At 35.6% G+C, this 25207-nt stretch overlaps 1 protein-coding gene across 2 annotated transcripts in view; it reads left to right on the plus strand.

The window, feature by feature from the left end:
- SRBD1 (S1 RNA binding domain 1) overlaps positions 1 to 25207 on the plus strand; it is a 128534-nt gene that overhangs the window by 61860 nt on the left and 41467 nt on the right. For both annotated transcript variants that reach the window (XM_084285404.1, XM_084285405.1), the window contains exons 16-17: positions 109 to 200; positions 13666 to 13748. In XM_084285404.1, the coding sequence (XP_084141530.1) occupies positions 109 to 200; positions 13666 to 13748 (175 nt within the window). The remainder of the gene's footprint in view (positions 1 to 108; positions 201 to 13665; positions 13749 to 25207) is intronic.

Raw genomic sequence — 25207 nt, forward strand, 5'->3', positions numbered from 1 at the left:
GAAGCTTTAAAAAACAAATCCAAATATTTAATTAAGACACTGATAAATCTTCCAAGTGTGTTATTTTCAGTTGTGTGTTTTTTGATTACTTGCCATTTTATTTTGCAGCATTGTCAGTGAAGCAGGAGCATCTATCTACAGTGTGAGTCCAGAAGCATCAAAGGAAATGCCAGACCTAGACCCTAACCTTAGAAGTGCAGGTATGATGTCTGTTGCATTTTATCACCATTTCAACATGGAACTCAGTTCTCAGACTGTTCACAATATTAAGTATACATAATCAAATATATGTATCAGAAGAAAATGAAGAGTTTGTCTCCTTTGTTTCTGAATTTGAATTCTGCATATCTGAAGTCCTAGGTGTGCAAATCAATGACATTATCTTTTACCAAGGCCTGTAATGTAATGGACCACGTGGACTTATTTTTGTACCAGGATGGTACGGTAGAATTTAGGGGGATTAAATATAACCAATAAATTGTATGAACTTTCACAGTTGGATATGTCTGTGCCCACAGGAACAAGACTTTTCCTCTCTTCTTTTTTGCTTGTATGTATACAAATATCTGTGATAGCACTTAAACATTTGAAGGGCTAGGTAAACTGTAAGAATAGAAGAGAGAATTCAAAGTTGTGTTCATTCTGAAGTATGATGATGTCAGTTTTTTTTTTTTGCCTTCATCGTGATCACTTTTTGAAGTCTTCAGGTAGAGGTCCTCTAGAAATACTATTTAGTTGTATGGTACGTGTGTGTATATATATATACATGTATATATACAGTTCAGCATAAATGTTATTTGAGTATAATACAACCTAAATTTTTAGAAATATACAAGTGTAGTCAGTGTTAATAATTTTCAGTTTTTAGTTAAAGGGTGCTCTACAAAGATCAAATTCTTAGCAACTTCACTGGTGTCCAAACTACTCATGGAGTTGGTTTATCGGGAGATGTCTTTTTAAAAGCAGGTCTGAGGTTGTTCTGTATTACTTCACTTGTATATTTTTATTTGTGTGTCTTTTGGTCTTTGTTTTTATCAACACCAGCTTTTTCTTTTTTTTTTTTTCTGCAATTTGCTGTCATACTCAAAAATAAATAAATAAAGCAGGCTTAAAAGTGCAGTAGCGTTCTTACATAAATCTCAAAATGACAATGTTCTTAATCTTACTTTAGCAGGCTACTGGCCTGAAAATTCTTAGGAATACGTCAAAATAGGTCAGCAGAAATAAGTTCTGAAGTTATGTGGTATTTGGGGGTAAAACTTCCCAGGATTTTCCATGTTCCTCTTTTCTCTTATTTCTATAAAGGGGAAAAAGGGATTTGTGTTAATACAATGTTTTAAGAGAACAGTTTTACAGGAAATTTTTTCAAATGTCTGCATTAGCCCTTCCCAGGACGGGCCTCTAACCTCTTTCTGCTTGACTCATTCCTTCCTGTCTGTGAACTGGCTCTGCTGTCATCATTTCTTCCCAGGGCCAAAGAGATTTTGCTTGTGTCATGGTATGACCTGAGCAAGCTTTAGGCCTGTGACATTTCTGTGTTTGTGACAGATGCCACTAACTTTCCCTTGGGCCCAAGCATGTTTGTTTTTTTTTTGCTGCGGATGTATTAAATGTGGTTTTAGAGTTTGAGGTAAAAGAACAGAGAAATATTAAAACAGGAAAAATCTTATTAACAACAATTTACTTTTCCAGGTGTGCATTTCCCTTTTTTAAGAAGTTAGTTGCTGAAACATTCAGGAACTTTTATTTAGCACTGTGCATGAAAATATGTTAAATCAAATTTGTAATACATAACCAATTTCGGTATTAATTATCTGGAGTTCATCATTCTCCATTATTATCAGGAGTTGCGTCAGGCATCACTTAAAAGCTGTTGCATCTGGTTTAAAAAGCATGAGCTCTTTTAACATGCTGCAGCAGTACCTCAGTGGTTAGAAACTGAAAAAAGGGTAGGATAGAAAGTGAAAAATAATTGCTTAGTTCTGTGGATGTCAGCTTTCATGGAACTGACAATGAGAAGTGTATTTATTACAACAGAATCTTTTGAGAAGTTTTAGACTTCAGACATTTTTCTTGATGTCTTTTGGTGTCAATTTGTAATTAGCTGCACTAAAGCTGTGGACACTTTTTTTTTTTTAGGCTGAACATAACAAAGTGACATAACATGAGAGGGAAATAGTAACTGCTGTTTTTTTTCTTTGCAAACTTTTTTCTTAAGTAGCTTTTACTTTTGTACTTTTGATTTCCCTTTCTTTTAATTTGCAGCAAATGGAAAAATGACATGGTGTCAAAGCTGACTTGTTTTTTATTTTAATTGTTGTGTTACATCATGTCAAGTTTTGTGCTTACATGATAGCATTTAGCACATTAAAAGAAGCTGACAGCTGCATGATGAAGTGTGACATTTATAGTTAAAATAAAAGGTACAACTGATGTGAGATATCTGTGATCTTAACACAGTTTGCCACTTTAACATTTCTCTCAACACAAACTATGGAAGGTTTTTTTTTTGTTTGTTTTTTAATTACACGGGTAAGCTTGTGTCTGTCCATCCAGGTACATGAACGTAAAATATCGTGCAATATGTATAATTTAATAACTTTTACTTCTAGTGAAATCTGTCATATTTACAATGCTGTTTAGCATAGAAGACATCAGTCCCAATCTTAAAAAAATAAATGTACGTATTATTGTAGTAATTTCTTTTTTGCCTAAGTGTATAGGAGGGAAAACAAGCATTTTGTGGGAGTGCTAATTGGTATTTTAATTAAGCCAAGAACTCAACTGGTTATTTTTATTGTCTTTGAGCTGTCTTTAAACCCATCTCATCCATGACCTCCATAATAATTAAGACAGATAAACTAATTAGATATGCATAAACTGTAGCAGAAACTCTTCATACTCATCCATACAGCACTTCTAACAACTATTGTGCTTAGCTGATAAACAAAATGCTCATTTCATAAGCTATTTGCTTGTATCTGTGTTGCCGGCAGTGGGGTAGGGTTTGTATGGTTTTAGAATTGACCTCCAGAGATGGGTACGTTTCCTCTTTCTGGCCTTAGTATCAGCTCTATTGTCAATACTTTATATTAATCCAAGTTCACAAAAAAATTTGTAGCACCAAATATGTATATTTCATGAAAGTGCAGAAGCTTCTCTACTGCTATTCCAATTCCTATAAAATCTTGTAGAGTGAGATTTGACTAAGTAGATAGTGAAGAACTTGATGAAATCTAGTTATTTGTGTTTGAGTAGAGCGAGATGGTATATATCCCCTTTTGACAGTCATTGTAGGATTAATGAGCAGAACAGCTATTTCTCAGCCTCACAGAATTGGGAGATAAGAGGCTTATAGGCCAGAGCAATAAAAGGATTTCCTACTTGATAGGCTGAGGTAGTTCAGCTGCAGCAGATTAGGAGGGTCCTGCCTAAAGAACAAGTCACTGGGGTTTTTGGATGAACCTTGCAGTAGAGAGTTGCAGCTTGAGAGAGAAGGGAATGAAAGGCTTCCTTGTATTCTCCTTCCCTGAAGCCTCAGAATAGGCTGATTCAGAGTGGGATTTTTTGTCAGGGAGAATGTGCACCTTAACAAGAGTGGTTAGCAAGTTGTAAATGCTGATCATCTTTGTGAAACTTATTAATGTGTGTCGTCTTGAGGCTTTGTGACTACCTTTCTTAAGGATTAGTGGAAGGGCAGTGAGGGAACTGAGGGGCTGGGTGAGTGACTGCAGTTCTTCTTTCTGTTCCACTGTGTCCTCTTCCCATCTTCTTAAAGAAGGAGTCAAATATTTAATTTTGGCTTACTTTTTTAAAAGCAGTCAAATTCATACTTACCTGGCTGTCTTGATATGTTTCATTCTGAGCTGCCATCTGTGTGATACTTTGCATATTTGAGCTTTGGTTAACTTTTATGGCAACTTCAAGTAGGAGTTATTTATTGTGACTTACATGTAATTACATTTATACATAATCTCTGGGTTATTCCAGGTCTCTCTGGTTGAGATTTGCCTGTGCCTTTTTTTGGTGGATCTGGATGCAAGTTTTCCTTTGATGTAGCTGTAACACTGTGCTGAATGAATAGTTACTTTGCCTTCAAATATAGCAGTAATTCTCCTTGCCATTACCTTTCTTTCACCATCAGTGTTTGAGAAGACTGTCTTGATGCAGTATTCTTTTCATGAGTGAAAGAAAAGAATAAACTCAGTGGTGGCAAGCGCTCTTGACTCAAACAGATGGACTCCATGAGAACTGGTGTCAGCCTGTTTTCAGTTGTTGTTATTGGGCCTGTGAACTGTGGAATGTGCATCTACCAGAAGTTGGTACTTTGATTGTTTTACCTCTATCCTCTCCTATATAGTTTTTTGCTCAAGGGTTTATTTTGGTGTGCAGATCCTGTATTGCTAATGAAAATGAGGCTTCTAGAACAAGAAATAAAATGAGTCTGTGCAGCTGGCTGTTAGTAGACATCGCCTTGCTTTTTTTTTTTTTTTTTTTTTCCCCTGTAACACTTCTCAAATGCTGCTGCAGAAGCTTGTTGAGTGAACAAGGTTGGCTAAACCAATGGAAAGATTGTGGAGAGACAGGTGAAGTCTGTAGGAAGCATAAACATTTAAGACTTTTCTCAGTGCTGAAGGGTTGACATGCAGAAATACAGAATTTATTTACTTCCTAGAAGCCTGAAAACTTCTTAAGGTGTGGTTAGATAGTGTTTTGTTGTTATTTTTGGTATAGGGCAGATAACAGATGAACCATTTGTTTGGCATGTGCTTCAATCAGGATTTTTATTTTCTTCTGCTGTCTGTGTAATATGAAAAGCAGCCAACCTGGTGGAATGCCCACCTCCACTTTTTGAAGCAGATACTGTGATGAAATGAGTATTGCTTAAAAACTTCTAAGAAACAGGAAACTACTGCTGAGTTCTGGCAAATGGTGGCCTGATAGTGGAGAATTGCTATAAGGCAGTAGTTAAGCTGGAATTTTGCCCTGGTCTGGATATATGTTCAGTAATATTAAATGAGGAATTAATTCACTTTGTTAAATCGATGAATTACCTTTCATTTTTACACGACTGCTCTAGCAGTCTCTTTTTTCACTATTTAAAAAGCAAAATAAATTAACACACTTCATTGCACAGGTTCATAAAAATCATGCAGGTAAACTTGAATGTTAGAATTCTTTAAACATGGGATGTGCTCGTAAAGAGAGCTATGTCTTTTCAGATATCACGTAAGTATTATCACTTACTAGAACAGATCTCATGCTAAGCCTCTGATTTACTTCTGTACTTGAATGTGATCAAATGAATTTGGTTTTTAATCTGCCCTTCTGTTCTCAGATGGTGAAACAAGAATAACATACTTCCTCTAATGCAGCAAATCCAATAAATGCCCATTTTTCCCCAACCACATAGCTGTGTCACCCAGTTAGCAAAATAATGAGTGTTGGTAAAATGCTCCTTAAGATTACTTTTTGAAAAGACTTGAAGTGCTAACAGGGCAAGAATCTGTGTCATGCAGCACACACAGGTATGATCCAGTATAGAAACTGTTTTGTTTCTAAAGGATGATTTCTGAGAATAAAGAGTCTGGGAGAGCAAAAGGTCACACAGCACAGCTTGCTTTAGCATTGTCAAATCCCATCTGCTTGTCTTCTCTCCACAGGGCAGAACGCATTGGATTATTGTACACTCAAAGTTCAGCAAACCACTTGCACTTTTCCTCGCAAAAGAAAGCCTTATAGGCTTTGGGGGCTTGTTAGGACTTAGAGACTGTCATGCTACAGGGCTTTATTCCCTTGGGTGCTGTTAAAGATAGAGACATACAGTTCAGAGCTGTCATACTGGCCAGCAGATAGAAGGTAAAGATCAGAAAAAATATAATTTCTTTTGACTTTATCTTAAGGAAAGTAAAACAATTTGATGATTAGATGTGTGGGACATAGTGCCTTGATGTCTACTTGAGCTAATTTCTTCATATTCTTAAAAGAGCACTATTCCCCCTTGGCTACTCAGGAAAGAAGGTCATTTTTCAAAAACTTTATTGGACAGAAGTCTTACGGTTAAACTATTCGCGCTGCTTTCTAAGTGGAAGCTTCCTTCTATAGCTAATCATAGAGGATTGGTGCAAGCTCCACAAGTTTTCAGAAAGACATAAAAGAAAGAAAAGTAAACTCAAATTTTTTGTACATTGAAAACATTTCGCGTCTGCTACAAAATCTTACCTGTTTAGATGGGTCGTGTGCAGTTACAGGTGAATAAATTGAAATTGCATTTCAATTTATTATTTCAATTTCTGTATTTCATCAGCTTTATTCTGTAGAATTTAAGAATGAGTTTAGTTATACTGTTGGAAGGGAAAAGATGCAATGGTTAGAAACAAAATGGGCGGTGAACAGCACTAAAAGGTAAGGAGGGCTTGTTGTTTCTCTCCCTATAGGACCAGTTCCTACCAATGTGCAGAATGAGCAGAAGCTGGTCTAAAGCTTAAAGTAGACTGGGTTGTACTGTTTAAGCAGAAGTTATAGTAAATCTGAATAATTTTTAAAAAACATTCCATAACTGCAGATAGTTTGCAAATGATGAGGCCTCTTATAGTTGTGCATGAACACGAGTATCTGCATCAGGTTTTTGAGAAATAGAGAAATGGATTTGAATTAATGGAGAACAGTGGTACAGTGGTGCCAGCGGTGAATGGTTTGTTACACAACTGTTAGAGATGCTTGCCGGTTTTTACTTTCTTGTTATTCTAGGCAAGAATCTAGCATTTTTCCAATTCATGCAAACTTGATGGCATGCATGAGAGCTGATATATAATCATCAGCATCCTGGTAATCTGTGCTGTATTGCCTCTGAAGCAGTAGAATATAGTTGTGGACAGGAGGAGTTTGATCTCTGATCTGCAAGACCAAGATCCACTGAGATTCCACAAGGCTTCTGTCTTGTTACAGAATTAAAACAGGAGGTTATTTTGAGGTCGGTGAAAACTCCTCTATTTGGTTGTTTTGGATCAGTATTTCCGCTAAGCTAAGAGGGGTGTGTGTGTGTAGCTTTTAACTGAGCATCATTCTCTGTAGATGTTTGCACGTGATGTGTAATCTTTGCATAATTTGTGGAAAGATGTGATATTCACTTTGCCTTCTTCTCATGAACCTATTTCTCATATCCCAGATGGGTCTGAGTTCAGCAGATGGACTTTGTCTTTTATTTACAGAGCATAATTTGCTGCATTTCTGAACAGTCTGAAAATGCACCACTAGTTCTGCCTAAAAGCAATCTCCCAAAGCAGCGCATTAGGCCTGGCTCTGGTAAAGGCAGTTGCTATTAGCATAAAAGAGTTAGATTAGAAAATGGTTTATTTCCCTTGCTAGGGAAGTAACTATGCATGCGTGTGTCTATGTATTTTTGTTAAAAGGCTTTGCTTCTTTCAAGCCTTGAGCCAGAGGAATGACGAGTACGAGGCTGCTCTTTAATTGGAGGAGGTTTTTGTTTTGCTTTTAATATAGCAGTGCAATTCACCAAAGCTGATGCTCTTACTTACAGGCATAGGAAAGAACATTCTGGTCACTTATGAAAGGTTGCTGACGTAAGTGAATAACTCTTGTAAGTACAGAACTTCAAGTAATTTTCACTTTTAGTAGTCATAGTAATCAATGCCATGGTGATGCAGTTAAAATTGGGAACAGTGATCTGAAGGAGAAGAGCGTACCGACAATTTCTACCTTTTAAGCTGCGCAGATGGGGAAGGAGTTTTCTGAATTTATACCATCCTGTATGACTAACCCATTTGTAGGGTGGAAAAATTACATAGACTCCAATTAAGTAGTTATATACCTCCCATATAAGGTTGAATTAAAAAACAAAACAAAAAAAAAAAAAACAAAAACACTATTATCTTGTGATACCAAAACTATAAATACTTACAACAGAGGAAAGTGGCTTTTGATAGTGTTTCTAAGAAAAATATTGACTTTAGGAATTTGTACTGTAATATTCACTTGTTGAGGATTTCATCTTCAGATGTATTTCTTAGTTACTTTTTGTATTCAAGCAGTCTCGTTTAAAGATTTTTGTAGTAAGTAAATAGAACGTTGTCATTCATTATTTCATTAATCTTAAGCAAATAACAGATTATCAGTTTTATGGAGTTAAAAGTAAACTAAAATGTAACCTTTTTAAAACAAAAACCTGCTCACTTGCCACAGAAGAATTTTGGATGAAATGCAGCTGTTGAGCAGTTGCTTAAAATAAATTGCATACTTTAAACCCACCAAGAAGATATATGAGGATTCAAAACTGTGTCACAATTCCTGACCTACTGAGAAAGAATGCTTAATGAAAAGACTACTGTACGTTTCACTGTATCCTTTGCAAGGAGGGTGAAATTCAGGTCAACAGGATAGAAAGCTTCCAGGACTCAGGAAACCTGAACAATCGATCACTGAGTAAACATTATTGCAGATACTTATGGAGAGTAATTGATCTTGAGCACAATAATAAGCTTTATAAAAGGATTTAAATAAGTTGTAATGTTCCCATATCTACCCTCATATGATATATTCAGAGTAATTACACATGCATTTATGAGTTAGTCTTTGATTACGTTAATACATTATTCTTATTTAATTGACATTTGCTGTTTCAACTCAGACTTTTAAGGTGCAAAAGTTAATTTAAAAATGGAGGTGGAAGAAGAATAACTTGGATGTTCTCCTAGCATGTCTCAGCTATATTTTCTCTCAAGAACAAAATACTGAGGTTTTATAATAAAAATACAGAATGTTCTTATTTATGACAAAATTGAGTTTGAACTACAATAACCTTGTAGCTTGTGGTTGCCAAATATTTATTTATTTAAAAGGATAATAACTGTAAAACTACCCACTGCCTTCACATCTTCATATTGTTTCAAAATACAGAACAATTTTCCCATTTGTAAGATAGCTACATTGACATGGTTTGTGATGGAGATGTTTTTATCCTTATATTAAGACCCATTTATATGTGTATTTAAAGAGATGCCATCATCGTAAAACTTGGGACTTCTGGCCAAAAATTAGTTGCCTCTTGTAGTGGCAAGCAACGTTAGAATACCACTGTAACTAAATATCTATCTATTCGTTCATTTATTTATTTATTTTTCTTCTCACACCCATAGTCATTCATAGTCATTTCTGGCGCATTTTCACAGTTTCCTTATCTATAGCCATTAAGTTTTCACTTTATGGTGTGGCTCTGGAATATAGCACTACAAAAAGAGAAGATTTTAATATATGGTTGTCTTAACCATAAAAATTGGCAAGCTGCCCCTGAAGCAGGCACAGTACTTGAAACTATTTATAATATATTTTTGTGGCCTAGTGACAATCTGTGACAAGATTTCTAGCTGTTCCTGCACCTTAAATAGTGTGCACATCTGGCTTTGGCTGTAACAATTGGTTTATATCTATTCCACTACTGAGGGGAGGCAGGTAGCCTAATTAAGAAGTTAGCACTAATTCCGTATTTAGGGATGGCAGCTGATACAGCCCGTGTGTGTGTGTATATGTATTATATATAAATGTATGTACACACACACCCTCTAGAGAAACAGTTGGAAGCTGTTACGTTGTTTTTCCCCCCTCGCTGTCAAGAACGGACAGTCTGCAGTCTGAAAAAAAATTTGACTGAAAACTTACCAGTCTTCCAGAGTGGAAACTCTCTCCTTTTTAATCCCTGTGAAAAATGATATTCCTTATTGTAGAAAGTATTAGTAAAAAAACAAAACAAAACAAAACAAAAAAAAATTAAATGCAAAACATGCATGTGTGAGGAAAATAGTCTTAATTTTAAATTTTTCAGTCTGGAATTGAGAGATTTGATCGTTTAAGACAGGAGCAGTCAGATAATTAAGGATGCTTGCAAGTTCATGAGGGCGCGTCTGCTCATTAGCCATTAGGAAACAAAACATTTCATATAATACTGTATTTTCTATGAAGATTAGAGTCTGAGACTGATGTGACTTGTGCAGGCAACTCTTATGCAAGCTTTTCAGGCACTGCACTGTTATCACTGGCAGGCAAAAATATTTAAATATCTGAAGGGTTTGTCTTGTCAAATAACCACAGTACAGTCAACTGGGACCACCAAACAGTTAAATTACCTTTCTCACAAAATGACAGAAAAGGTCCTAATGACAAGACAGGATTTCGGCTAATATGCTTTCTTTCACCTTCTTTATTTCTCTTTGTATTTGGAGGTGAAGTTAATCTACATTAAAGTCAGAGGACCACCTAGGCCATCCTGTCCCCTCAAGCTTTTAAATTTTACATGGATTTACTGCATGGCAGCACAATATGTTGCTGTCATTCCAAATATTACAATAATGTTTTGTTCTTAATTGACAACTTGAAGCTTTGCATCTATCTGGTGTGTAATTCTTGTTTTCTACTAGAAGGATGTCTCATCGTGATGCTAATGCTCTGTTTAATATTAAATAACGTCTTTCCCCATGTTACTTAGACTAGTATATTTTGTGAATGGCATCTCAAAAATTTAATCTGGTTCTGCAGATGATTTTTTGAGAAACCTGATTTTCTGTTTTTTCCCTGCATGCCATCATGGAGCTTTATTTATTTGGTTGTTTGTTAGAAAAAGAGAAGCATACCATGTTAACAGTGGAAGTGAGAGTGCACTGCCAATTTATTTCATCTTTAGTGTTCTAAAAATTAATGGTTAATAGCCATTCCTGAAATGGGCTTTAAAACATACAAGCAATTACCTTTAATAAATATCTGTATTACTGTAATACTTTAATCTGAAAAATGCTTGAAGTACAGTGATTTAATTTTTATGAGGACAATGTAAGACCATCAGGTTTTACTGTCTGATTTTGCAGTCTGGTCCACAGGGAGCAGACCTTGCATTTCTGCAGAGTCCTCATGATTTCAGCCAGGCTCTGCTTGCATTGCAGGAGTCCAGCCACATAGATCAAATTGCTGGAGTGGAGCCTCAGTGCCCCTTAAAAAGATACATCTATTGAAGTGTGCTATTAATATAACAAAGAAAAGGTGGGTTTGTCTGTGCAAGAGACAGTGAATGTTCATCTTGAGTCATTGTTGGAGTGAATTTGTGCCTGGAGAGAATCTGTACTCTCTTTAATGTTTTCCCTATTGTGCTGTCTTTTAGTTTGAATTTGAAGTGTTCTGGAGTAAAATAGAGGCTTCAGTGGAAATTCAGCAGGTCAGCTGTCCTGCTGGCATGACTGTAGGAACTGCATCCTTTAAACCATATAACTGACTGCTAATTGATCTTTACGCTTCAATATTGTAACTATTTCCTGTATCATCCAGGAAAGCACTTAACTATCTATGTAACTTTATGCATGCAGAGTATTGCTGGCTCCAGTGGGATTACCGCCATGCATCTGTGCTGAAGGGCTTTGCCAGGTCAGGGCCTGCACCTCTGCTGGTGGAAGCCTCGTAGGGATATGACGGCATTGTCAATCTAGCTGTTAGGAAACGAAGAGTCCAAGTTTTACTTTTCGTTCAAGGTTCCTTAGAGAAGGTTATGCTTGGAAATTTCCCGTAGCAGCCTATCTGTGTAATTGCCTGTTTTTGAAAGATGTAATGAAAGGTGATGTGGACAGTGCCATATTGCTCTCAGTTGTCTAAAATGTAGCTTTTGAAACTTTTGTATTAGGTTAAAAAGAAAATTCTGTAAAATGCTCTGTGGTTATTGAGCTTAAGATAACTTACAGCAGATAAATATTGTACACAGAGAGAGACATAAAAGCATTCAGAAGAAATACCTGTACAGTTTTAAATGTTTCCTGTGTTGTATTGATACTACTTCCATTAGTGTTCTGTTCCACTTGTGTTTGTTAGGTGACTGGTGATAGTTACTACTAGTGTTTCAAGGAAATTAATATGACTATTGTAAGAAAGCATTTCTGTAGTAAGCTATGTGAGCTATAAAAATTGTACTTGCACTAGTTAGCCTTTTGTGATTTTTGATGAGAAGCCATATGTGATAGCCTTTGAATGCAGAACTTCTCTGCTAGAGAAGCAGGCGTGTCAGATGTCACCAGAGTAGTGCTCTATGAGCTGAGCTAGCAAACTGCCACTGTCAGCATATGGAAAATAAAAGTATGAAGAGTCTTGCGTGGCAGAGCAGTGAACTTCATGCTAACTGTACATTTACTATTGCAAATCCTTCAAAGTAAATCATTCGAAGTGAAATCTCTAATGATGTCTTCAGTTGACAAATTTTGCAGTTCTTGATAATCTTCCATAACTAATAAATAGGCATTAGGTTTACTGTTTTGGCTTCAAGTGTCAGTGTTAAGTTGAATCCGTTTCCAAAACACTGTGAAGTCATTAACAATCTGCAGTAATGGTAACTGTCGTTCAGATTAGGACCTCAAAGGTTATTAAGGCATTGGAGCTCTTTTCAGACAAGGAATGGCTGAGAGAACTGGGACTGTGAGAAAAAAAAAAAAAAAAAAAAAAAAAAAGGGGGGGGGGGTTAGAAGGATGTCACTGATGTGTGGAAATACTTGATGGGGTGGAATGAAGAAGGAGACAGACTCTTCTTAGTAGTGACCACTGGCAGGACAAGAGGACGCAAATAGAAACTCAAGAAATTCCATCTGAACACACAAACAAACAAAACAGAAAAAAAAAAAACACTTTTTTACTGTGACAGTGGTCAAACACTGGCACAGGTTACCTGGAGAGGTTGTGGAGTCCCCATCCATGGAGATATTCAGAACCCAGCTGAACACAGTCCTGGGCAACCTGCTCTAGCTCACCTTGCTTGAGCAAGGGAGTTAGATGAGATGATCTCAAAAGGTCCTGTTGAATGTAAACAAACAGGTGATTCTGAGTGAAGCTTATATATGTGTATGTGTATATATATTAAAAGAGTAAAGCTCTGTAAAACTTATATATAAAATGTTTTATGAAAAATATATTGTTTTTAATTGTGTATGATACAATCATATCCTCATGTAATTTGTCTTGTTTTATATAAAAAAAACAAACAGGTGAGGTATTTCCAGTTTTCCAATTTAAAGATTATGTATCATTGATGAAACCACCAACTGTATATACACTCTTATTCCTGACTTCTATCTGTACTTCCTCTGTTTCTTGATATCCTTTAAAAATGAATTTAACGGTAAACTTTAGAAAAAGCATCTTGGTGTGACTAATGCCAGCTGTGGGTGTGGTTTTGAAGGTAATAGCTTTCAAAGAGCCACAGCCATCTTCTGTCCCATCCCCACTTCTGTCATTCTTAGTACAAATGCACAAATGATATATATCTGTGATTTAAGGTTGAAGATTATAATTTTAAGTGCTAAGTATGCATTTTAATATAGAGATGAGGGAGAAATTTTTCTGTACACGGTTGTGTTTACTAGCTCTGTGGCCTGAGTAAATGATTCTAATGTGATTACAGTACGAAATCTTCATTAAGTCTTTGCATTAATTTTTCAGTTAAAAAGTTTGATTAATGTACATTTCATCTCTTGTCTAACAGAGAAAAAAGATTATAATATAAAGTGATAATTTCAAAGAAAAAAAAAAAAAGTTAAATTTGTAGAAGGCTGAAAATAGCAAAGCCACTTACATAATTGTGATTTTTTTCAGATAAAACAATATTTTTCTTCTAATTCTATTTTTCAGTTTCCATAGCTAGACGTGTACAAGACCCATTAGCTGAGCTAGTGAAAATTGAGCCCAAACACATAGGAGTTGGAATGTATCAGGTAAGGTAATATGTATCATTTAATCTCAGTAATCCATCATGATATAGAGCAACATCAAAATGCTTTTTTTGTAATTAAGTGCCAACTAGCCTCCTTTAACAGATATTTGTAGAATTGGTAGAATGGTAGTAAATGCCTTTGAAAAAGTCATAGTATGCCTCTTTTCTAATCTCTAGTTTTAACGATTGTGATTGAGACTCAGAAATGGCTGTAGCCAGATTTATAGTCTATTAAAAACATCAGATCAGACAGGTAACCTGATCCGTAATGCCTTCTTTTATTTTTTTTTTTGCATTGTTACAGCAATGAGGTTTTAGCTCTTTGTGTAAAATACAATGAGATATTGATCCTCCATTTAGAAGCCATTAATTTGTGCTATTAGGTGCATTCCTTCTTAGAAGTTTGTAATAAAGCATTTGTTTTGAAGTTTTTCATTTACTAAAGTTGAACTGGAAAATCTTTGGTAGCTTTTCTGTATGTTTTTGTAGGTCGATTCTGGGAAGTAACATCTACCTTCAAAACGTGTTTAGAAAGGGAATGGTATTGAGAAGTGGTACATAACACATGGTTATTTTGTAGCATTTTGACATCCATACAGGAAAGTGTTTACGCAAGTGCTTAATTCGCACCAAATAGAGATGGGGTTGGGGAGGAAGGAAAACATAGCATGTGCTTTTGTCTTTATTTTTGAGACTATGGAAAGTAAGTAAATTTGTAAGGCTGGAACAGAAATAAAAAGCACAGAAGTGTTTGGATCTGTACTTTCAGGTAACCGTGTGAGAGTTAATGGGGTAGAATGCAATTAGCAGACTACAATAGTCTACTTCCACTGCTAAAGGTGGTGTGACAAATTTCAAAGAAGTGTGTATCCTGGATTATTGCATTTTTATGTTTTAGAAAGAACTGTGGCCAACATTTTAGTTGGTAAAGGTAGCAGGCAGCACTGGTTTTGCAAGTTGTACTTGTGTTGCCGCAGAGTACGTTTTATGTATTAGTGTTCCTAATTGCAGAACTTAGCAGTAAAACTAACTTATGTAATTAATCTTTCAGTATGAACTATACCACAGTTTTTGAAGAAAATTATCTTGAAAGACTGAAATAGTGTAGAGTTGTTTAACTTAAATATCTCTATTTCAGTAAAAGCGGGCTTTAATGATGGCTGCTAAAATCAGGGTAGTCATTTGTCAAAAAAAGATTCAGTCTAAAACACACTTGATTTTCTTAGTAATGGAGACGCACTGCTTTTATTTATAAAATTAGCAGCAGTAACAACAATGAAAAGTGATATAGATTTTTGTTGGTCTTTGTTTTAAGGAATAAAAGTTTAAAAAGAATCTTGAAATGCTATGTCGTAATCACAGCCCTTCAAGTAGAAGTTAGTTGTTTTTAAACTAAATTTTAATCAATATAAAAATGGAATACCTTACTATTTGAAGTATACTGTCGATTACTATGTGTAATTTGCCTTACTTGGCCAGAAGGTATTGATTTAGACGTACACTGTCTGCTGTGGCCCATGTACATGTTACAGAGAAGCATATGTCGAAAGCTAAAAGGCATAGAGTTGGTAGTTGGTTTGGGGAGCATGATATCAGGTAGATATTGCAATGACCATATTGCAGCTGTTCACAACAGCCTCAGTGGCTGTACTTGGTACAGGCTAACAGGGTAAGTACCAACTCAGGAAATTGAGCCTGGTCAGTTGCGATTTGTGTTAACTTATTTTAGATGACAAAAAAAAAAAAAAAAAAAAAAAAAAAAGAAGTTTGCACTTCACCACCTGATTTCATTCTCCTTTCAAGTTATGATTCTGAGTTTGTGCAGTACCAAGAAAATCTGTTTTGTCAGAGAAAAATAAACAGGCCCCCAATCTCCTAACAGGTACTTCCTTTAACAAAGAGAAGCACCACCTGATTTATTAGGGTCTCTCACAGACCAAAATTCCAGTCGCCTAAAGGTCCTTGTTTTCTTTTATCTTTATCTCATTAGGAAAATCGTTCTTTCCTCCCAGACAAGAACCTAGCCAAAATAAATTTATCACCTTCAGTTCATATTAGTATGATTTCTTCTGTAGTTGAACATGAGGATGATGCTCAAGCTCTGCCTGATGCGGAATATGTTTGCCTTGTCACCTCCCAGTGGCAGTTCAAAGCTTAATTCATATCAGGAAAGTAGTTAGTGGCTCAATACATTATTACACTGCAAACTGAATTTTTGGCTGATGAATCACCACTGTAATTGTAATGTGCTTGGATGATGTAGATAAGAGCTGAGAACAAAGCTGCTTCACAAAGGTTGTGGTTAGGGAATTGAATTCCAGAGCAAAGAAAATGGATTAAAAAGAAAAAGAATCTGGGCGGGGGGGGGGGGAGGGGGATCTTTCCTCTCAAACAAAAAAACAGCTTTTCATATGAGAATAAACCAGGTAATAGGGGAATTAAATTAATAAAACTTTAAAAAGTCAAAGCTTGAATCTGCATTATAAGGCAGAAAAGGGAAGAAGAATGCGAAGGGACAAGGTTAAATTTGGCTTGTTCTTGGCTTTTGGTTTGATGTGCAGAATTCCTGGATGCTAGAAAAATAGTAACCTCAGCAGGGAAAATGCACATCATGGTGATGGGACCTCCGCCTCACCTGTAGTCTAGGAACGCAACGTATGGTATGTGTTGAAGGGTCAGGATTCTTAACAAGTCATGTCAGATATTAAAGAATGTGCTATGTTTGATCTTGAAAAAGCAACATGCTTTTTTTTTTTTTTATTTGGTCTTTCTAGGTTTTGGAGTGCAAAAATCTCTGTGATACATTTTTGAATGCGCTAACATATTTGCTATTTAACACATTTGGAAAATTAACATCCCAAAAGGATGTAAGTCATAATGTATGCAGCTTTATAACCTCTGAAGTGCTTGATTCCAGATGTAGCTGAAACATTTTTGTCAAAAGAAATAAAATTTGTGACTGGTACTCTTAAGCAATGGCTCCTTCAGGAGAAAAAAAAATGTTGAGCTAATTCTTGCTTACGTTTGTTAAGCTAATTCTGATTTATGTTGCTGGAGGATCCTGACCAAAAGGGTTTCATAAAGGCTAATTGGAATACCTAATAATACAAGTTTAAAATTTGGAAATGCCTATTCAATTCCTTCTTGTCCCTTTTCCTCACCAAGTTCCTCTCATTTCTGAATTGTATCAGCTTTGCATTTGATTAACTATAGGACATTTTATTATTTCAGCTAAAATTTGATAGGCATTTTAGTTGTTTGTTCCCCTTCCTCCCCCCCCCCCCCCCACCCCAAAAAAAGGTTGCTTTGTGTTAAATGACAACACAAATTTAGAGGAAACACAATCAGATATGCATCCTCCTTATTAAATCTGATTGTATCTTAATTATGTTTCAAATATTAATTTCAAATTAATATTTGAAAATTATTAATTAATCATTTCAAATTTTATTACTTTTCTAAGCCCCCATCATGAAAATTATTTACTTGAGGCAAACTGACTGTACATTTAATAGTTTCATGCTTAATCATTTTGGAGATATTTGGGAGGCAAACTATAGCAAGGCTTTAAAATATGGGAATCAAAGGAACTTCTAGGGTATCTCTTAAGTCCAAGAGTAAGATCAGTTTGGTCAGCCTGACTCAACTGTAGGCTGAACAACTCTATGCATTATTTCCATTTGCTATCATTCCCGCAAGAAAAGATGACTTGTCCCTTGCATTGCAGGTGTTTGTCAGCCCATTTTTAGAAAACCCCAGCAAAGGTGACTGGGTAGCTTTATTTGTTAAGTCATTCTGAGGCTTAACAAACTTAATCATTGGATATATTTCTTTATTATCTAATTCAATATTCTGGATAAATTAAATATTGTTGTCTTGTTTCTCTAACAGAGGAAACTTGAATATTAGCTTTTGAATAGGAAATTGCTAATAAAAAAAGCTGTGAAGTAGCTGGTGAGTACAAACAATTGTCGTAGTCTGAACATTGGCCATCACGAAGGATTGATATGCAGTTTAAGAAAAGCTTCATCATTGTTTTTCTGTAAAATACATACAGAGTTTTTAATGATAATACAAAAGAGACATATCCTGTTTGTGTCTGGTTTTGATTATAAATCCTTTGCATATTATGCTGTTATTGAATAACATGGAGTGAGGCACTGGAGCTGGCTGCTCCTTCTATCAGATATGTACATTTTTTGCTGGCTATTTAAGAACTTTATTCTTCTTCTTTATTTTTTGATTAATTGGCCCGTAGTGTATTTGAGTTGTTAGGTGTATTACTTGGATAGCATAGGAGAATCACTCATGTATGATGTGAGAGCACGATGACATACGATGTGCAAGAGAGTAGTTTTTTTAATCTCTGAGGTGTGATTGTCAAAGCAACCTTAAACTTGAGCTTGCTTTATTAAGCTTATTAAAACAAATTTGTGTTGGTTTGCAGTTTAGGTTTTTGTGATTAAGAAAATGGGATGCCTTATTTATTAGGTGAACAGTGCTTTGTATTGTGTGATTCATGTAGCTCCTGTGGAAAACTCCGTTCAGTAGGAATGTTGTTTGCTGGTCTGAACTGCAGATTTCAGGTTTCAACACCAGGTTGAACAGTCTGTCTACAAAATGCTTCAGCATTCTTTCTGTATTACTATACTGAATTTATACATGCAGTTAGGCACAGAACTGGATCTCTTGTGATACACTTGCAGTTCTGAGCTTGCTTATATTGTTTTTTTTGGTGTTTTGGTGTTTGTTGTTTGATTTTTTTTATTGTACTTTAACTGGAATGGTGCACAGAGAACTTTGCATAAACAGTAGGTGTCTAAGGATACCAATGTTCAGTTCTGTATATGTCACTTATTAAGGGTGGTCTGATTACTGTGATGTAATTAATATCACACCTTTTTGACAGCATATGACAACTGTTTTATTACAAATGTACTTCAAGTTGAAAATAATTAACATGAAATGTTATGTTGGTTGATTGGAGTCTATCTGCTACAATAGGGTAGGTACAATGAGAGAAACTGGCTACTGGTACTAAAGAACCTCCTAAACAACATAGACTAAAGGATATGTTGTCAGTATTGTTTTAAAAAAAATAAAATACAATCACCCAGAATTTGTCCAGTTACCTCCTCTCTATTAGGTCTCATATCCGAACAAATTCACTGGGACTCGAAAGACAGGCAAATGGGATAGTATTTCACAAGAATGCTCTTAGCTCTATTTCTCAATAAAGGAAACTTTAATCTCTTTCCTGAACCTCTAGTCTCCTGCAAAGAAGACTATTGTTATGTGTTTTTTTTTCTCCTGCATAGAAAATAGAGTTGCTTGCTCTGAAACTTGAGGAAAAAGGAGAGGAGTACACCTCCAAGTTTTAAGGTGTACAAAATTTTTTTGAGGGACAGGGTGTGGTGGTTTTCCCCATAAAATCTCATTAAAAGCAGGCAAAAATGTGTCTTGGCAGTAGGGAAAAGGTGTGCAAAGTAATTGGATAGGTAGGCTGGTGAATATGACTGTGCTTAATTCCGGAATTCTAACACACAGGAAATTATGGAAACCTTTTGTTAGGATTACTTATCCAGCCTTTAGTTAGGTTTTGCAGACCATCAATTTGCTGGCTGCAGATTCTCTTAATTATAGTGTAGTAGTGTTAAAGTATTAGCTTTGAGAGGAAACCAAAGAAAAATCATACCTGTTCGTGCCCAACACTATTTTTAGGTGAATAATGCACTTTTAATTTTGAAGAGTAAAGTCCTGTGAACCAAGCTGTCGCAGGTCTTTGGGAAGAAAATCTTTGCAGACAGCCTTGTCAGGAAGAGACAGGCAGTAACGGTAATGGTTTTTGGATGCTTCCTCACCCCATGAAATGAAGTAGATTCTTTTCTAAGTAAGTTACACCTCTGTTGGATTTGCATAATTTAAACCTATCTTCGGCAACAGTTTTGCTGCCTGCAGAATATGGTTTATATCCTGGAACTTGGCAGAGTCTCTTTGGTTGGGGCTAGTTGTTCTCTGTCAGGCAAATAGCACAGCAGTAGCACAATAATGTTTAGCTAGGCTGTTGTGGCCAGTTACAGTGAAGGGAAAATAAAAAGGAATATAGAAAGAAAACGGCATGTATGTTATTAATGATTTTGTATTTGCTGTCATCTCCAAGGAAACATGCCAGTTGAGTGAGGTGAGATACTGTCCCTTTAAGGAAATGAAGGAAAATTGTGCTTGTGTATTTACAAAGAGTGCAAGAGCACAGCAGTATCACTGCATCTGCACATGTCACTCATGGAGCTGCCAATGGACTGCATCTATTTTTCACTGCTGTCACAAAAATGCATGCTAGAGAGCATTTGAAAACTGTCAGAGATGTTCCTTTTGTAAGCAACCTGAACAGCAGGTAAATTTTAGATGTTAATGCTAATAATGTCCCTCTTGTTTTGCTGCTATTTATTATTAGAGAGTTTGTATCTGCATATGTGTATTTGTATAGAGCTTCTGAGATTTTAACAGAAGTAGGAAAGTTTTTTGGAAGAAATGTTGATATATGGAGGTGGAATAATCAAAGCATGTTGATAGGAAACAGCTGTTTGACAGATTTACCTTCACTTGTCAGTTAGTTTCTGATTGCTTAATTGCCAATTCTGTTAGCAGAACTTTCTTAGGAAGTTTTTTTGTCACCATATGAAAACAGGCTTGGTGGAAACTATCTCATGTGATTTGTGCTCGAATTGGATTAAACTTATATATGCTATAGTTCCCCCCCCCCCCCAAAAAAAAAAAAAAGGCAAAAAAAAAAAAAAAAAAAAAAGCATACAAAAAAGGCATACAGGTTGTTTACTGCCACAAAAGAAGTAGGTAGGAGCTCCTGGGCAAAATTCCTCAGGTATAGCGTACCCTCTGTGCAAACCTGTTTAATATTTCAGATTGAATTACTTTTCTGTAAGTGCATTTGGGCAGAGCTAGTTCAAACACAGGCTAGATGAGTTATGCGCCAACAGGGCAGATTTAAACTCCTCAGAGACTCTATTCTGATGCAGAAGCCAAGTGGCAAGAGGAGCAAAATGTGAGTTGCAAGGCTGCGATCTGGCAAATCACCTCAATGTAGCTCTTTGCATCCATGTGGAAATACTTAATTGACTAAAAGCTGGGTGATAAAGCCTATATTTCCAAAAGTACCTTGACCGAACACTTTCCTAAATGCGTGAAATGCTAGTGGGTTTCCTGTTTACATTTGAAGTGTTTAATAAATGTAGGTAAAAATACACAATTTAAACAGTGAATAGTTGTTTGAGTTTAAATCTTTGTTTTAAATTTTTGTAACTTCTTTACAATTTTTGAAACGTTCTTAAAAATACCACAGTAAAGTTACAGCTAGAGCAACACAGATTACTCTTGGAATTATTCTATATCCCTGTTGTGATATTTGTATTCATAGAACTTATGCTTCAAGCCCATATTTTATTTGAAGAAATTTAAATCTTTTAAGATGCCGTTATAAATTCTAGTCAGATTTTAATGTAAACATTATAATGATAACATTGTTTGAACTATGACTATAGTGAAAGCATCTCTTTTTACCGCAAAGCAGGTAAAAGTGGCAGTTGAGATGTGAATCACTTGCTTTGAATGAGTATGGGGGGGTAGACTTAAACATCTTGCATGTAAATACTATTTGTTAGTGGAATTTCGTAGTTACTGTTTGCTGTGCAGTGGTCATATGTTGCATCTGTTGTTTTGGTTTCATGAATTAACACTATAGTCATTTGACTTTTAAGGAAAAATGCTAATATTATCATACTTCCAGTTTAGTTCGTAGCACAGCAGCTGCTGACTTGATATCCAAAACACTGAAATCAGGAATAAATTCATATTCACTTTCCGAAGGAGTCCATAACTGGCAATGAAAGTGCTGATGGGAGTTTAAACCTGTAACCTGTTTGTTAATATTTGTTAATAACTGTCTTAGTGGTAAATCTGTAAAATAAGAACTGGTAAGTTTTGCACTGAGATGCGTTTAAAAACACCTTTTTTTTTTCTTGATTTGAACAAATGTCAAATTATGGAATGCTGCAAGAACTCTTTCACAGGTTCATTGAGCTTTGGTTTTATTTTTCACATTAACTGTTTACTAGAAAATGTGAATATCTGATAAAAACTGTACAATTAAGGTTTAAGTTGTTTTTCAGTGTTTATGTATTTATTTAAATTTTGGATCTGTAATCAAATTTTTCCATTTTTTCCTAAGTTAAAATGGATTAAACTTAGTGTAAAATGCATTCAGTGTTGCTGTTCCTCAAAAGAATCATGTGACAGTTATTTTTCAATCCTTTGATATCACCAAAAATTGTACTTTTGTTTCACTAAGAGACATTATAAATTGCAAGATTGCTCTGGTATTTTTTTTTTAGTTTGTTGCTTTTTAGATTTTATCTGGCTAATAACACTTTTTTTTTTTTTAACAGTTTTGAAAAAAATAATCGTTTTAGAAAGTAAAATCATGTTTTGCTAGACAGTGATTAATATCTGTGACCTTTATTTTTGGATCAGGAACATAAATATACACTTTTTTCTGTGTCAGTCATTGTCTAAGATTTCATCTTTGTTCTGCTTTCCATTACATACCATGAATTATATGAAATTAATTTAATCGCTACTCCAAACAGAAATTAAATGTGCCCTAATCCAGAGTTACGTTGTTTGCTTTTACAACTGTAAGTCATAAGTAATTAATTTTCCTTGGAAAATTAATTCACTTACCATTCCCAGTAGCATCATATGTTGACACAGGGTTATAGGTAGTTTAATATTTTTGTTCAGCATGTTGGCCTCAACTTTGGAAGACCTTAAATCAAAACAAATTCAAATTTACTCAACTGTATATAATTCAGGGTTATTTGAAGTGAATGTTGTCTTTATTGCTGTCAACCAGCTGATGATGATGACTCTGAAATTATATCGAGTCTTCCAAAACCCTAAAGTCCACGGACAGATGTAAGTTACTCCCTTAAAAATAAGTAAATAAATGAATTGTTTCACTCAAGACATGTGAATAACGTGGCCACTGGAATGCCATCAGTAGTAGAAAACTTGAGCTCCTCAGAGGACATAACTGTTTGTAGGACATGACATATTGCAGAGCCATAGGCTAGAGGCAGTTGTGTTTTATATTTTTAACATATCTTATGTTGCTTGAGATTCTAGTTGGGGATTCATTATTTCTGTTGCACTCAGGAATCACTAAGCTGACTTAATTTGGAGCACCAATCTGGTTTCTGCATTGTGGTGCTGAGGTGGAACAGGGGTACTTGGGCTTCTAGGCCTTCAGAGCAGTCTAGGCCAGGAGTCTTCCGGAATGGGAGAGGCAGCTTTTAAGTTTAATCTTTAAAGTTTGCCAGGAGGGCTTCTTGCGTGTGTGTGCGCAACTCCATAAAACATGGTGTTTATTACTTCGGTTTATTTTTATTTATTTAAGTCTCCCGGGTGAAACTCCAGTGACGGCAGTGTTGCAGTTCAAACAAGCAAGGCTTATTTTATAAATGTCCCTTTGTGAGTTGGTGGCTGCATTTCGCCTCAATGCAGGGGGTCAGTACCTGTGGCGTTTAATTTCAAATTTTGGGGGTGGAAAGTAGAAATTGACATTTAATTCCAGGGTAAAGTTACTGCTATATCAGGCATAAAAATATTATTGCATTAGCAATCAAAGGAAGAAAATAAACTATGAGCACATTGACAATATACACTAGTGTGGCAGACCTGTGTAAAATACCATAGTAGATGGAAGAAAATATTTTTTCAGATGCTTTTTTTCACCAAAACCTTTTTTTTTTTTTTTTTTTTATCAAGGCAGGCAGTAGAGAATGTAGAGAAAAGAATTTCACTGATAGATTTAGGTCCTACTATTCATGCAATCAAAGGTAAATTCATTTGTACATATCAAAATTGTTTGTGGATACAACAGTATTGCACAGCTCTTATTCATACATGTATGATATAATACAGTGAATGTTGGCAGAGCTCTCAATTAAATTCTGTATTTTTTTACTTTCAAACTCAATTATTTTGAGTTTTCTACTCAAAAGGTCTTAGTAGATATTGCTTGCTGTTTTTTATTATGTTTTAATTAGTTTCAAGAGGCTTCACTATGATATTTAAAAACACAAAATTTCCAAAGAAAATGCGGCAAACAGCATTTGGCCCTGTACTTCTCATTGAGTCATGTGTGGTATGGAAATTGCACTCTGCCCGCTTCACTGGGCTGTTCACATTTGTGTTCGTTACCTGGGCCATCGGTTTTAAAAAGTGCAGCTTTTACAGAGCCCGCAGAAGTTGTACAAATCTTCATTTTCACCTATTCTGTGATACAGTGCTCTTTCCATCTCAGGAAAATGAGGAGAAAGCACCAGCTCAATCCTTCCCTTATCCGTGCTTGCTGGAGCTTGTGGTGCTTACACACAGGAACAGTCGCAGCGTTTCGGCATTCTATCAGCTTTTGTTCTACACTTACACTTCTATGTTACCGTTGTCCATAAAATGAATGTAAAAATTGTCGTGTAGAAAATGTTTTGGGAGCCAACCAAAAACTGTTGCTGTTCTTACAAATTTCTTGGCCGTTTAAGTTTGTGTTTCTTTTGGGAATATTCCCATTCATTTTATGATGACAGTGATTGTCTAAATTTGCAAGAAAAATGAAGTTAAAATAATTATTGTTTAAAGAAAAAAAACCTGCAGAAACTATTTCAGGCAAAATCTATATATTGAGCTTGACTATACTTTTGGATTAGATAATTCACAGTTGGCACTAATTGTGAAGCAAACATTGAGCTATGAAGTACAATAGGAAAATGCCCAAGAAGCATGAACAAATGCATAAAGTGTCTCTTAATGTAAGTGCTTGGCTCTTTGGAGGCCACCAAGAAGTCTACAGTGATTGACGTGCATTCTGGTGAAGCTTTTTTTCCTGTAGCAGTGTTGAAGTCAGTCAAAGCGTATAGACAAAGCTGAGTGAATACCAGTTTCCCCAGTACAGGGGCTATTTTTTCAGGAAGTCTAACTCAAACCAGATGTTTTGCTTAGACCTAGAGTTTGTTGCTGCCAAGCATCTCATCAGAGGTCAGAGTTCTGGGCTCAGGGCCCTGCTAGAATTCTTTCACAAATTGCTATTCGGTGAGGTTTTAATCCTAATGGAAAGAATAATGTGCTTGTAAAATCTGCAGTTATTACAAACACAGTATACATATTGTGGACTTCAAATGACTACATATTTCATTCCCATAAACAGGGAATGCAGATGAATGCAGTGTGTAATAGTTTTAGACATTCAAACTTAAACCAAGTATATAGTTTATACTACTGTTAACCATTTGCATTCTTAACACTCCTGTAAAATGAATAGTAATCTTGACTAACAATTGGCAGCTCCTAACAAAACAAAACAAAAACCCTCCAGCACGTTTTGACTCATAA

This window comes from Netta rufina (genome assembly GCF_964035555.1).
Source record: "Netta rufina genome assembly, chromosome: 3".
In the NCBI taxonomy this organism is placed as follows: Eukaryota; Metazoa; Chordata; class Aves; order Anseriformes; family Anatidae; genus Netta; species Netta rufina.